Below are 14,405 nucleotides of genomic sequence, written 5' to 3' on the forward strand. Positions count from 1 at the left end.
GGGTTCCACCCCAGTGACAAGAGGGGAACTGACCCAGTCACAGTTTACCACCTTTTTTTCTGAGGGTGTATCTAAAAACTGTATCGAAAAGGTTCTATAGCTTATAACAATAGCAGAATCTTTGTTGGTGTTATAGTTGGTGTTGAGCTGAGATGTTCTTGAAAGAACCAAGCACATCAACATACCATCCTAGTTTAGTTTCTGGTGCATTTACTGGTGGTGTAATTAATAGCATTTGGTAACTTCATCTTCATCTGGTAGAGTAAAAACTTCACTACATTGGCGTTAGCTTCAGCTGCTAGTGCTACCAAAGAGGATACTTCACTGGGGTTAATACTACTTATAGCAGCTCTACCTGCTTTTGAAAGCTATAAAATGGAAAAATGACTACATCTGATAATACAGCCTCAAACACAAGAAGATTACTGTCATTGCCAATGTTTTATCTGTTTGTTTTGTTTGTATTTATTGTAAATTGTACTGTAAACTGAGCTGAATGGATGAGAGTTATTCACCCTAAAGTATATCCAACCTTTACGTTTATAAAACCGGTTGAAATTTCTCCTCAGGTAGGAGTTTTGTCTGACTGGTACACTCAACCTTTGGGATGAGTTGGAGTGGTCCAGAACTGATCACCTGACCTCACCAATGCTCAATCAAATCCTCACAGCAATGTTCCAACATCTAGTGTAAAGAGTAGGGGGTGTCACTGCAGCAAAGGGGGACAAACTCACTATGAATGCCCTTCATTTCAGAAGAAACACTGGTGTCTACGAACCTGTGGACGTATACTGAGGGTAATTACGTGTACACAGGAACTCACTGACATCCAAACAGGCCGCTAAACTGAGGTCACTGCTCTGCTCTCCTCAGTTACTGAGCTTGTGCTTCCGACCCCAAACTGAATAATGAATGACAGTGACGGCATTGCACACCTGCGGAGATCCGCTTACAGCATCCCTCTCCTCCCTCACTGTAACCATTAACAACACTGAACCGTACGCACAAGCCGAAAGAACAAAAACAAAAAAAAACAAAAGAGAACAAACAAACATCAGCAACGTCATAAACATGACCCGAGACGTCAAACCAGGACGATTAAGCACACACTTAACTTTCAATGAGATATTATGAAATCTCTTATTTCCAAAGTTAAATAAATGAATTCTGTGTGACCTGGAAACCCTCTGAATAACTTTGAATTTAATCAATAATCTGAAACTGCAGCCTATTATTCAGCTAGCAATTAATCATTTAGTAATTACTATGAATTACACAGTAACTACTATGTATTATGCAGTAACTACCATGAAATACCCAGTAACTACAATCAATTATTCAGTAACTACAATGAATTATTCAGTAACTACTATTAATTGTTCAGTAACTATGATTAATTATTCAGTAACTACTATGAATTATTCAGTAACTACTATTAATTGTTCAATAACTATGATTAATTGTTCAATAACTATGATTAATTATTCAGTAACTACTATTAATTGTTCAATAACTATGATTAATTATTCAGTAACTACTATGAATTATTCAGTAACTACTATTAATTGTTCAATAACTATGATTAATTGTTCAATAACTATGATTAATTATTCAATAACTACTATTAATTGTTCAATAACTATGATTAATTATTCAGGAACTACTATGAATTATTCAGTAACTACTATTAATTGTTCAATAACTATGATTAATTGTTCAATAACTACTATGAATTATTCAGTAACTAGTATTAATTAATCAGTAACTAGTATTAATTGTTCAATAACTATGATTAATTATTCAATAACTACTATGAATTATTCAGTAACTAGTATTAATTAATCAGTAACTAGTCTTAATTGTTCAGTAACTATGATTAATTATTCAGTAACTACTATGAATTATTCAGTAACTACTATTAATTGTTCAATAACTATGATTAATTGTTCAATAACTATGATTAATTATTCAGTAACTACTATTAATTGTTCAATAACTATGATTAATTATTCAGTAACTACTATGAATTATTCAGTAACTACTATTAATTGTTCAATAACTATGATTAATTGTTCAATAACTATGATTAATTGTTCAATAACTACTATGAATTATTCAGTAACTAGTATTAATTAATCAGTAACTAGTATTAATTGTTCAATAACTATGATTAATTATTCAATAACTACTATGAATTATTCAGTAACTAGTATTAATTAATCAGTAACTAGTATTAATTGTTCAGTAACTATGATTAATTAATCAGTAACTAGTATTAATTAATCAGTAACTACTATGAGTTAAACTGGTGGGGTGTAAACCTAAAGAGGATCTCTGGAGTTTTTATGTAGCAGTCATGAGGTTAACTGGCTATTCGCCCATCAGAGCTCTGCGCCCTTTCAACATCACACTGTAGCAGCTACTTAAAGGAACAGAGATGGAGGGATGGATGGACAGACAGGGAGAGAGAGAGCAAGAGTAAAAGATAAAAGAACGAAGACTAAGGCAGCAGCACAGTCTTTTTTACCTTTTGCTGAATCGTGGAGTGCTTCATTTCCATATCCCTCTTCTCCTTCGCCGCATCCACCACCAGCTGATCTAACTGAAAGACAAACATCTTGGGTTAGAACTGTGAGAGAAAGAGCGAGAGATACAGAGAGAGAGGAAGAGAGAGAGACACAGACCTATATGCTGGGTATACAGTGAAATGGCCTTTAGCCTTTTCAGGCTTGAACACGTGGAAAGTTGCTCCAAATCATTATATACTATGAAACTGTGCTCAAATTCAGCTAAACTTCACACACCAACTCACACAAACTCACCAAAGACACATTTCACCCACTTTTTACAGTCTGTACGGAAAAACGTCCAGGTCAAACTTACGGCTGGGCTGCACGTTGGGCTGCATTCATATAATGATTAATAAGAACTATGGTAGTTACAGTTTAAGCCCTTCTACTCTACTCAGTAACGTAATGACCATATGATCACAGCAGCCATGTTTCCATACTTTTACAAAGAGATAATTAATTTTAACCTTCTCTTACAAACATATACTGACCCCAAAAGTATTTGGACACCTTAACTATTTAACCACTTTACTAAGTTCTTTAGGTTACTTCATAAAATGTTTAACAAAATGATATTTTTTCAAGGAAAAGCACTTTCAGCAAATCAAACTGATGGTGGAGAAGAGCTCTAACCGACTGTACTAAGGCTGCTGTAAAGCACAGTCAAAGTTTTTCTCACAACGCTGGTACTGAGTTTGTGTTCACAAAGACATTTTGGATGTAATGCGGAAAAGAAACTGCTAAAAAGATCATCCGCAACACAACGACAGTCTTGGAAAGAGCTGTTTTTATTCAGTAACTACTATGAATTCAATAAATTACTCAGTAACTACTACGAATGATTCAGTAACTATTATGAATTACTCAGTAATTATGATGAATAATTCATTAACTACTATACATTATACAGTAACTACTATAGATTACACAGTATCTACTATGAATGATTCAGTAACTGCTATAAATTACACAGTAACTACTATAAACTACACAGTAACTACTAAGAATAATTAAGCACCTACTATAAATTACACAGTAACTACTACAAATTACACAGTAACTACTATAAATTTTACAGTAACTACTTTAAATTACACAGTAACTACTTTAAATTACACAGTAACTACTTTAAATTACACAGTAACTACTATGAATAATTCAGTAATTACTATAAATTGAACAGTAACTACTATAAATAATTCAGTAACTACTGTGAAATACAGTAACGTCTATGAAAAATTCAGGAACTACTAAGAATTACACAGTAACTACTATAAACTACACAGTAACTACTACAAACTACACAGTAACTACTATAAAGTACATAGTAACTACTATAAATTAAACAGTAATTACTATGAATAATTCATTAACTACTATGAATTACGCAGTAACTACAGGCTGAAAATTGATGTAAATCAAACATACTTAAAAATGACGGTTCTTCTAGGGTTCTTTAGTGAAGAAAATGGTTTTATACAGAACCTTTCTGAAAAGGGCTCTGTATAGCACCAAAAAAGGGTTCCTATATAGTAACAAGTCTATGTAGAATCATTGCCTTTAATAAAAAAACCTCTGAAGAACCATAATTTTTAAGTGTGTTGTTACAACATAAGAACGTTTTTGGTGCTATATAGGACACTTTTCGAAAAGGTTCTATATAGAACAATCTACAGCACATTCTCCATCAATTTGAAGAACCATTTCACCATGCAAAGAACCTTTTAATTATGCAAAGTGTTCTTTGAGTGTCCATGGTTCTATACAGAACCATTTTCTTTACTAAAGAACTCTTGAAGAACCTTCTTTTAAGTGTGCGAGCTACAGAGACTTCACACAAATTGTTCTTCATAGTTTAGTTATTTGTTTTTGCTTTCTAGTAACCAAAGCAACCAAACCAAACGCGTGTTGTAAAAGCTGACTGCACATTACAGCAGCGGCAAATTCATCCCTTGATGAGCCGACGGACTCTTATAAAGCTCTAAAGGGACGTTTTGTTTTGCTGGATCGGGAAGCTGGCGATAAGATCATGGGAAACGTTTTCCCCTCCGCTCTGCAGCTGAATTCCCACTGCAGTTTGTGGAGTTTAGGGCTGAAACAGCAGCGACAGTGACGGAGACGGCCGTGTGAACGTTAATCACCACAGCTACTGACCACTACAGACGAGCCTCACACGGCACCAACAACATGATACTCATCAGCAGCACGGAGGGAAGCAAAACAGTCCTCACTGACAGAAAAAGGAAGGCAAAAGAATGAAAAATCACAAGTTAGCTTTAAAAATGTTCTTAATACATGAACATACTTTCATTGTTGGTCTTCTATAGCTGACCCCATTAAAGCCTTAAAGCCTAAAGAAAGCTTTTTGGTGCTACTTAGAACCCTTTTCAAAAAGGTTCTATATAGAAGCATCTACAGCACATACTCCACCAATCTGAGGAACCATTTTACCCTGCAAAGAACCCTTTAATCATGGAAAGGGTTCCTTGAGCATTCATGGTTCTATGTAGAACCATTACCTTTACTAAATAACCCTTGAAGAACCATCATTTTTAAGTGTGTTGTTACAATAGGTGAACTCTTTTTGGTGCTATATAGAACCCTTTTCAAAAAAGGTTCTATATAGAACAATCTGCAGTGCATCTGAAGAACGCTTTCACGATGCAAAGAACCCTTTAATCATGCAAAGGGTTCCTTGAGTGTTCATGGCTCTATACAGAACCATTTTCTTTACTAAAGAACTATTGAAGGAACATCATTTTTAAGTGTGTTGTTACAATATAAAAACCTTTTTTTAGTGCTACACAAAACCCTTTTCAAAAAGGTTCTATATAGAACAATCTACAGCACGTTAGAGCCTAAAGCAGGTTTATTTACAGGAAATCAATATCACGTAAATATTTGTCCCCATATTTGTGACAAAATTTAATTTCAAAAGAAATCAGTGAGAGTGTTTACATCCAGTTAATAATCCGATAACTGCACAGATTTTGTCAGTAATCCGATCAACACGTTTACATGCACTTGAATAATCAGATAATGGGGAAACTCCAGGTCAATATGCGTCTGACAGTAATCAGATTTCCAGATTTTCCAATAAACTCACAGAAGAAGACGCAACGTAAATATAATTTAAAACTCAAACTTCATACTGCGGCTAAGCATTTACCTTAAAATATGAACATCATTTAAAAGATGAAGAATATTTAAATCCTTCATTTCATCAAGCATGTAGTCGATGTCTGTTTTCGCGCATGCGCAGACTGAGAAATCCGAAAGAAATCAGAGTAAGAGTTTACACGCACTGAGAAATCTGATTACTGAGCTAATATCCAGCCTCTTTATTGGATTTGTCGATCTTACTCCAATCTAAGAAATCAGAGTCTGCTGTTTACATGACCATTTGAATAATCAGATGCAGAAATCCGATTATGATCGGATTATTGAGTGCATGTAAACACGCTCGGTGTGTCTTCAGATGCAGTGCATATGGTCTCTAAACTTGGAGCACAAGTATGAAGAAAATTCTCAAATTTGGAAAACATTCCACTGATTTTTCAACATTTCTGCATAATTCAGGGTGTGAGATGTAATCAGAGAGATTCAGAGAGGTTTGGTGTGAAACGGTTCAGATGTCTTTACAGTGGTGGTGATAGGAACCAGGGGTCGCCATGACTGCAACACAAATATAGACATTTTATTTACTATCCAGAACCACCAGTGAACCTACACGAGTCTTCTGAGTTTATATGGAATGTTGATGATGGAAAATAGTGGAAAATCTGAAATAATAAGTTTTGTTTTATTGACCCCTCTCCACCATGAACGGATAAAAAAATGTATGTTTTAGGCAAACACTATCGTAAAACCATCAGGCAGCGTATTAATAACCATTTCATGTAGTAACTTTCTGTGAGGGAGCTTTTAGAGGTGGACGCCTGGTTCCTATCACCACCACTGTGAACAGTTCTGACTCGGTAAGTCAAACCACTCTGAATAACTTTGTTTACATCTTAATGACTCAACTGTGCAGAAATTATGAAAAATTAGTGGAATTTCCCTTCAAGCAGCAGCTAATATTGGTGTATTTTTCTTAAAAATCCTACAAATTAGAATGAGTTTTTTTAATTTAATATTTCATGATTAGAGATGGCACAATACCACTCTGTACTCTGATGCCGATACTGATATTAAAAGCCTGAGTATCGACTGATACCGATATCAATCTGATATTTCTTCTTTATAAATGAGCACCTTTAAAAATCAGCTGTTATTAATCAAAACACTTCAGATTTCAGAGAGCACGGTACCACTTTTTCTTTTCCAATTAAACATCGATACTGAAACCTTGAATATCAGCTGATACCAAAACCAATCAGATACGTTTTATTTAAAAAAAACTACTAAGCTTAAAAATTACCTCCTTTAACTGAAGCCATTCACTTACAGTGATGATCTAAAAGTAGTTTATGATGCTGAAACTACTCAAACACTCTACTCCCCCACAGGAAGAACTACCCAGCTAAAAACATCACTGAGAGAGAGATATTTCAGGATACATTCGTTACCGCATTGGATCACTTTCCCTCTTTTTTCTCTCCGATCCGGCGTTTTCTGCTGACATCAGCCTCATAATGATCCCTGTTATTTCAAATGGATCAAACTTTACAGCTAAAAGGTGAGTTATTATTATTTATCATAAAGTCAGTCTTTTGGTCCCTGATTTTTAACAACAGCACAGAAAATCCATATTTAATTGTAGATAAAAAGGAAAAAAGTTTCATTAGATGTAATTAGATGTTAATCCAAGGTAGAACCTTACACAGATACATCACTTTAGACCAGGGCTGACCAAAGCAGGGCCCGCGGGCCAGTGTTGGCCCACAAGGACGTTTGATTTAGCCTGCCAGAAAGCGGCTAAATCCACCCCCCCCGACCCCCATCCCCCCTAACTCCCTCAGCCAATGGTAGAACTTCATAGGTTTTCTTTTCTTTTTATTTTTGAAGTACTTTCAGTAACAAAGCAGAGTGTGACTTCATATAAATGTCACTGACTGCAATTCAAATATAACAATACGTGTAATTACACTCGTGAAAGATGGTTCTTCAAGGGTTCTTTCTTCAAGAAAACTCAAAGAACCCGTTGTATGATCAAAGGGCTCTTTGCATCGTGAAAGCGTTCTTCAGATTGATGGAGAATGTGCAACAGATAGATATAGAACCAATTTGAAAAGGGTTCTATATAGCACCAAAAAAGGGCTCCACTCTTGTTACAAGCCAAAGAACCCTTTTTTGGTACTATATAGAACCATTTTTGCTAAGTGTAGCAGTTACAAGCTAATCTAGCAAAACAGGTGGTGGTACATTCTTAAAGATGGTTCTTCAAGGGTTCTTTTATCAAGAAAATGGTTCTATAAAGTACCATGAACACACTTGCATGATTAATGGGTTCTTCGCATCATAAAAGGGTTCTTCAGAATGTGCTGTAGATGGTTCTTTGTGGAACCTTTTTGGAAAGGGTTCTATACAGCACCCAAAAGGGTTCTACTATTGTTACAATGAACCTATTTTGGGTGCTATATAGACCCCTTTTCAAAAAGGTTCTATATAGCACCAAAAAGGGCTCCACTCTTGTTACAAGCCAAAGAACCCTTTTCTGGTACTATATAGAACCATTTTTGCTAAGTGTAGCAGTTACAAGCTAATCTAGCAAAACAGGTGGTGGTACAATCCTAAAGATGGTTCTACAAGGGTTCTTTATTAAAGAAAACAGTTCTATAAAGAACCCGTTGCATGATTAAAGGGCTCTTTGCATCGTGAAAGTGTTCCTTGGAATGTGCTTTAGAAAAGGGTTCTATACAGCACCCAAAAGGGTTCTTCTATTGTTACAATGAACCTATTTTGGGTGCTATTTTCAAAAAGGTACAGCACATTGTACATACATCCGAAGAAAGAAGAACCTTTCATGATGCAAAGATGCTTTAATCATAGAAAAGGTTCTATGAGTGTTTATGGTTCTTTACAGAACCATTTTCTTTAGTAAAGAACCCTTGAAAAAACATCTTTTCACTGAATTAAAAAGCAAAGCACTGTTCCACATACATAAGGAAACCACGTTCTCCAGATATGTATATATATATATATTTATTTCTGGCCGTCGACCCACCACAAACATTACATTCTGGCCCAGAAAACTGTTTTACACCATTAGTTCTGTGGCATTTTTCCTCATCCTGCTACATTTAGTTGTTGAACATGAATGGATTAATAATAACTCATTCATTTTGCACTGTTTTCCATTTAGGCACTGAATAATAAGCCTTATGAAGTGAACAAACACAGCAGCTTAAAAATTCAAACGCAGCACATCATTAGCAGCTGATTTACAAACTCAACAGACCTCCTGGCAGCTCCTCCACGCCCGCCTGCAAAGCCTCTCCAGCTTCTGCAGCTTCATGATTAAATCCCCAAAAGACCGAGTCCCGATCTGCGAGCGGCCGGACTCCCGCTGTACACACTCCTCACTCACTCAGCCTAACTCTCACACTGAGGCTCTGCCGTCCTCTAACCTCCTCCGGGAAAACCCTGCTGGTCCTCCACTTCCTCTTTCCATCATTGGCCAGATGCTAGCACGGCCTTTTTTTGTCTGGGCTCTGTCAGTTCCTACAGAGGGTTGGCACCCCAGCAATCCCCGGGGGGCCAAAATCCATCTCCTCGTGACCGGGACAGGATGAAAAAGGAAAGTAGAACAACAACACTGGACCACTGGCCTGAGTCCACCACACCCGCTCAATATAAACAAGTAAATAAGGAGCGTAAGGAGGGGTGCGGTGTGTAGCATTTATCTCCTTAGACTCCAAGGACCTGCTGGCATGTCCACACTCCAGTTCCTCACTCACAACTGCACAAGTTATGCATTCATATGCATGAATAGTTCATAGCAGTTACTGAATAATTCATAGTAGATACTGAATAATTCATAGTAGGTACTGAATAATTCATAGTAAATACTGAATAATTCATAGTAGGTACTGAATAATTCATAGTAGATACTGAATAATTCATAGTAGGTACTGAATAATTCATAGTAGATACTGAATAATTCACAGCAGTTACTGAATAATTCATAGTAGATACTGAATAATTCATAGTAGGTACTGAATAATTCATAGTAGATACTGAATACTTTATAGCAGATACTGAATACTTCATAGTAGATACTAAATAATTCCTGGTAGTTATTGAATGTGTTGCAGTTAATGGATGTTTTAAGGTACTGAATAATTTACAGTATTTACTGTATAATTAATAGTAGTTTATGATCATTTTTAATAGTTTTTCAAAAATTCATAGCAGTTTCTTATAATTATAGTAGTTAAATAATTAAGAAATTATAGTAGACACTGAGTAATTCAGCAGTTACTGATAAATTACACTACTTAGTGAATAAAGAAAGTTAGTTACTTGATAACTTATGGTAGCTTCTGGATGATCTATAAACTTTCTGATAATTGTATAGTAGTTACTGAATCATTCATAGTAGTTTCTGCATGTTTCATTGTAGATACTGATAACTTTACAGGAGTTAATTAATAGGTAATTAATAGACTGTATAAAAGTGACTGAATAATTCATAGCGCTTCATACATATTTCAGAGTAGTTACTGAGTTATACACCTACAGATTAATAACTGATTAATGCTGTACCACTGATGTAATTAAATGTCTATGCAAGCACAACAAACTTTATGAGACTAACAGTTTACAATGCCCTCTGGAATTATTGGCCCCCCGGTAAGGATGAGCCCTCAGTCTTTACCATGCAGGCCATTATTTCTGCACTGTAGTCATGCATCAAATCCAATGTAATTTCCTAGTAATAAAGACTAAATCTTACTTAATCACTTTAATATTACTTGTGTTACGTCTTTCAGCTTAAACTAGTGTCTTTTCTACAGTACCGGGAAATGAAGAGGGTTTGACCTACCTGCCCTCCGAGCAGCTTCATCAGCGGCTGGAGCTCACTGAACAGATCATAGCCTTGATGGAAGAACGTCAGGTGGGCGTACATGAAGGACAACATCTAGAGGGGCCATTATGGAAGGTTTATATGAGAATATGCCTTTATTAATCATCTCAACACAAAACAATAAGAGGTGTGGGAAAGATATACTTGCCGATTTCAGAATTTCTGACCGTCTCTTGGACTGAAGAACATTGATCTGTAGGGGAGGAGGAAGTGGGTTATAAGTGTGAAGACAGCGGCTACAGTGGAACTTTGCTAAGCAGAAACTGATCACAGATCACTGGAGCTTCAAAACTGAAAGCGTTTATGTCCGTCATGTGAGCGGAGGGGAAAACTCAAATTTGAAATAACGTGGTCAGACATGACGACATGCATCCAAGCTAGAAAAGGAAAGCGCCAGATTACAGGGGCAGAGGGATAAATCCACCTCAAATCAACTAAATGCTGACAACATAAGATTTGCTTAAAGGGCCAATGCCCCATATTTTTCTTCCATTTGTAGCATTTGTGTAGTTTATGTCTTAATTTTTACATTATAATTTTCCAACCTCTCTTCATCCTTTAGAACCCAACAGGCTGTTTTTGCTGCTTTGCCTTTGCATTGATACACTGATCAGGCACAACATTATAATCACATCCTTGTTTCTACGCTCATTGTCCATTTGATCAGCTCCACTGCTGGGGCTTTTAAACACCTCAGTGTCACTGCTGGACTGAGAATAGCCCACCAACCAAAAATATCCAGCCAACAGCGTCCTGTGGGCAGCATCCTGTGACCACTGATGAAGGACTAGAGGATGACCAACACAAACTGTGCAGCAGCAGATGAGCTATCGTCTCTGACTTTACATCGACAAGGTAGGAGTGTCTAATAGAGTGGACAGTGAGTGGACACAGTGTTTAAAAACTCCAGCAGCACTGCTGAGTCTGATCCACTCAGACCGACACAACACACACTAACACACCACCACCACGTCAGTGTCACTGCAGTGCTGAGAATGATCCACCACCCAAATAGTACCTGCTCTGTGAGGGTCCATGGGAGTCCTGACCACTGAAGAACAGGGTAAAAGGGGGCTAACAAAGTATCAGAGAAACAGATGGACTACAGTCTGTAACTGTAGAACTACAAAGTGCTCCTATATAGTAAGTGGAGCTGATAAAATGGACAATGAGCGCAGAAACAAGGAGATGGTCATAATGATCGGTGTGTATATGTTAACAAGCTCTGTTGTGATTGGCTGCCTAAATTGTGCCTAATTCTTAAAAGCAGACTGGGCTGAAACGCTCCTTATAACCTCAGCGTGAACGGGCAGAGTTAAAGTGCTGTACGCAGCTGTAGGTAAGTGTAAATGTGTGTTTTGTTTATGACATCACAAAAATGATGAATTCAATACAGGCTGTTTCACAGCAGAGTCTCCATATATGCACTGTATGGAGTGGAGAGTGAACAGTACATTTTGACTGTGATGATTGTAACAGTGTTTATATACTACACTAAACTCTTTCATTGACAAAAAGTAAGAAAAAATGTTTTTCTGTGAGATGAGCCCTTAAAACCTTTCAGGAAATAATGTCTTATAGCATGAAGTGTATCAATATTTTTTCATTTCCATTTTGACTATTTCATAAATATAGTTTGGCCCAAGACACAGACTTTTCAAAACATGTATTAATCAAAATGTGTTCACTTCAATGGTATAAATATTTTATGGTATACTTTGTCAGACATGCGTCTTTTAAAAAGCAATAAGACTTTATAACTTTAAGATTAATACCTGTTATATTACTCTTATATTACTATTATTATACTTTTTGGAATTACACTTTTATTCTGGATTTTAATATGCCAAACATGCATCTCTGTAATCGTAAATCAAAGAACATTCCATAAAAAACGCAGCTGCCATCAAAAACAAATACTAAATTAAATATAGCACTTATTTTATGGGGAATAAAAGGCCAAGCCTCATATTCTAAAAGCTTCTATATCTCCAAACTGTTCTATTTAGCAAGATAACTTCATTTCCTGAGAGTATTAATGGGCCCACAATCTGGAAAAACTATTTCCTCAGTTTTCCTCAGAAGCAGTATGTAAACACTGAGAACACATCATTCACTTTCATTCCATAGAGTCCATATATGGAAACCTCAGCTGTAAAACAGCCCCTTTTAAATACTTTGCTTTGGTGATGTCACAAAAACCCAATGCATGGACATATATCTGTCTATTCAGCCTACAGCATGCTGCTTATTAGCCCTGCCCACATTGAAGTTATAAGGAGCGTTTCAGCTTTTTCAATGAGCAAAATAACAAGCCAATCAAAACAGAGCTCATTTACATATATCTGTCTTAAAGGCATAGCAACCAAAAACAGGCTGTTTAATTCTATGGCATAAAGAAAGGTTGGAAAATGGCCATGTATAAATAACTAATGACTGATTTTAACACATGACAACATACAGATAGAAGCAGAACTCCTAATTAATAATTTAAAAAAATTGAAAATGTCGGATACGGGCCCTTTAACTAAACCTGAGCTGGTCAGTCAGGAGGCCTTCAGTGATTTCACATAGATAAACCCAGAAACCAGTCTGCACTGACCACATCATCAATACCCTTTTTCTAAACCACAACAGAAAGTTAAGTTTTCTGTTCGAAGTATATGTTGTTCTCTTGTGCAGCCACCAGGGGGAGTATGTCAGTCTAACTGCAGTACTGAAGCTGTGCACTCTCAGCAGCAGATGAGTGGAGATGAGCAGCTCTCCTGACAGAGCATCGCTAATTAACTCTGCAGGCTGTTCCACACCATTTGAGCGTCAGGTCAACACAAGGCAATTACATAAAATAGCCACGAGTTACAGATGATTATATAAAATGACCACTACATACTACACCACTGCCGTCAGAACAAACCGTTTAATTACATTTTTACAGTTTAATTTGAAAAAGCCAGCTGCCCTTTTGTACTGTGTTATCATTTTGTGATGAATCTACCCATAGAAATGATCCAAACGGACTTAAGCTTATTTAAAATAATTAACTTAATTAATTTAATCAAAATGAATTAAGTCTTAATCACATTATTGACAAAGTCTGGTTCCGGACGCCTCCAGACATCTCACAGATTTATAGAAGTCCATCAGCAGCATCTGATTTAACATAATGAACTACTGGTCAGTCACACCAGGTACTGGATGATAACTACAAACAGCACTGGGCTGCTGCGAGGAGCAGTTTGGAAATGGTTAAATGAAAACACTGACATACATGAAATCACTACTGACTGTATTAATGTTATTTGTAATACATTTTATTGTTATATCCAATACATATTGTAGTGTTTATCTGAGCAAATAAATGCTTAGTGCCAAGACAAACAGCTGGTTAACTGGAATTTTCTCACGTATATACAACATATACGATCACTAAAAGAGAAGTCGTGTACGCGTCGGAGATGATCATTGTGTAATATATAGCTGTTAACTCTTCTGAGTCAACCAGTCGTGATGCATTGCACAATACGGCGGAGCACATGGGTGGACACCGCAGACTGGAGTCTGTGAATACTGAATACTATGCACATCGCAGCAAAGCGAGTAATTATATCTGAAACTTTCTACTAAGGCAGGATGGAACAAGATGTTCATATTAGATCAACTGGGTTTTAGAAATGTTCAATATAATATTATATATTATATATATTAATATTATATATATATATATATATATATATATATATATATATATATATATATATATATATATATAAACTTTAGTTGCATATTAAAGTAATATAAATCCAATA

The 14,405-nt window shown here is 36.2% G+C and overlaps 1 protein-coding gene across 2 annotated transcripts in view; it reads right to left on the bottom strand.

Moving 5' to 3' along the window:
- Positions 1-14,405, bottom strand: part of LOC118819560 (arf-GAP with coiled-coil, ANK repeat and PH domain-containing protein 2-like) — a 96,894-nt gene that overhangs the window by 40,443 nt on the left and 42,046 nt on the right. For both annotated transcript variants that reach the window (XM_036587416.1, XM_036587415.1), the window contains exons 7-9: positions 10,748-10,792; positions 10,558-10,653; positions 2,528-2,602 (exon numbers count right to left, since the gene is read on the bottom strand). In XM_036587416.1, the coding sequence (XP_036443309.1) occupies positions 2,528-2,602; positions 10,558-10,653; positions 10,748-10,792 (216 nt within the window). The remainder of the gene's footprint in view (positions 1-2,527; positions 2,603-10,557; positions 10,654-10,747; positions 10,793-14,405) is intronic.

Source organism: Colossoma macropomum, unplaced genomic scaffold (genome assembly GCF_904425465.1).
Source record: "Colossoma macropomum unplaced genomic scaffold, Colossoma_macropomum, whole genome shotgun sequence".
NCBI classification, from domain to species: domain Eukaryota; kingdom Metazoa; phylum Chordata; class Actinopteri; order Characiformes; family Serrasalmidae; genus Colossoma; species Colossoma macropomum.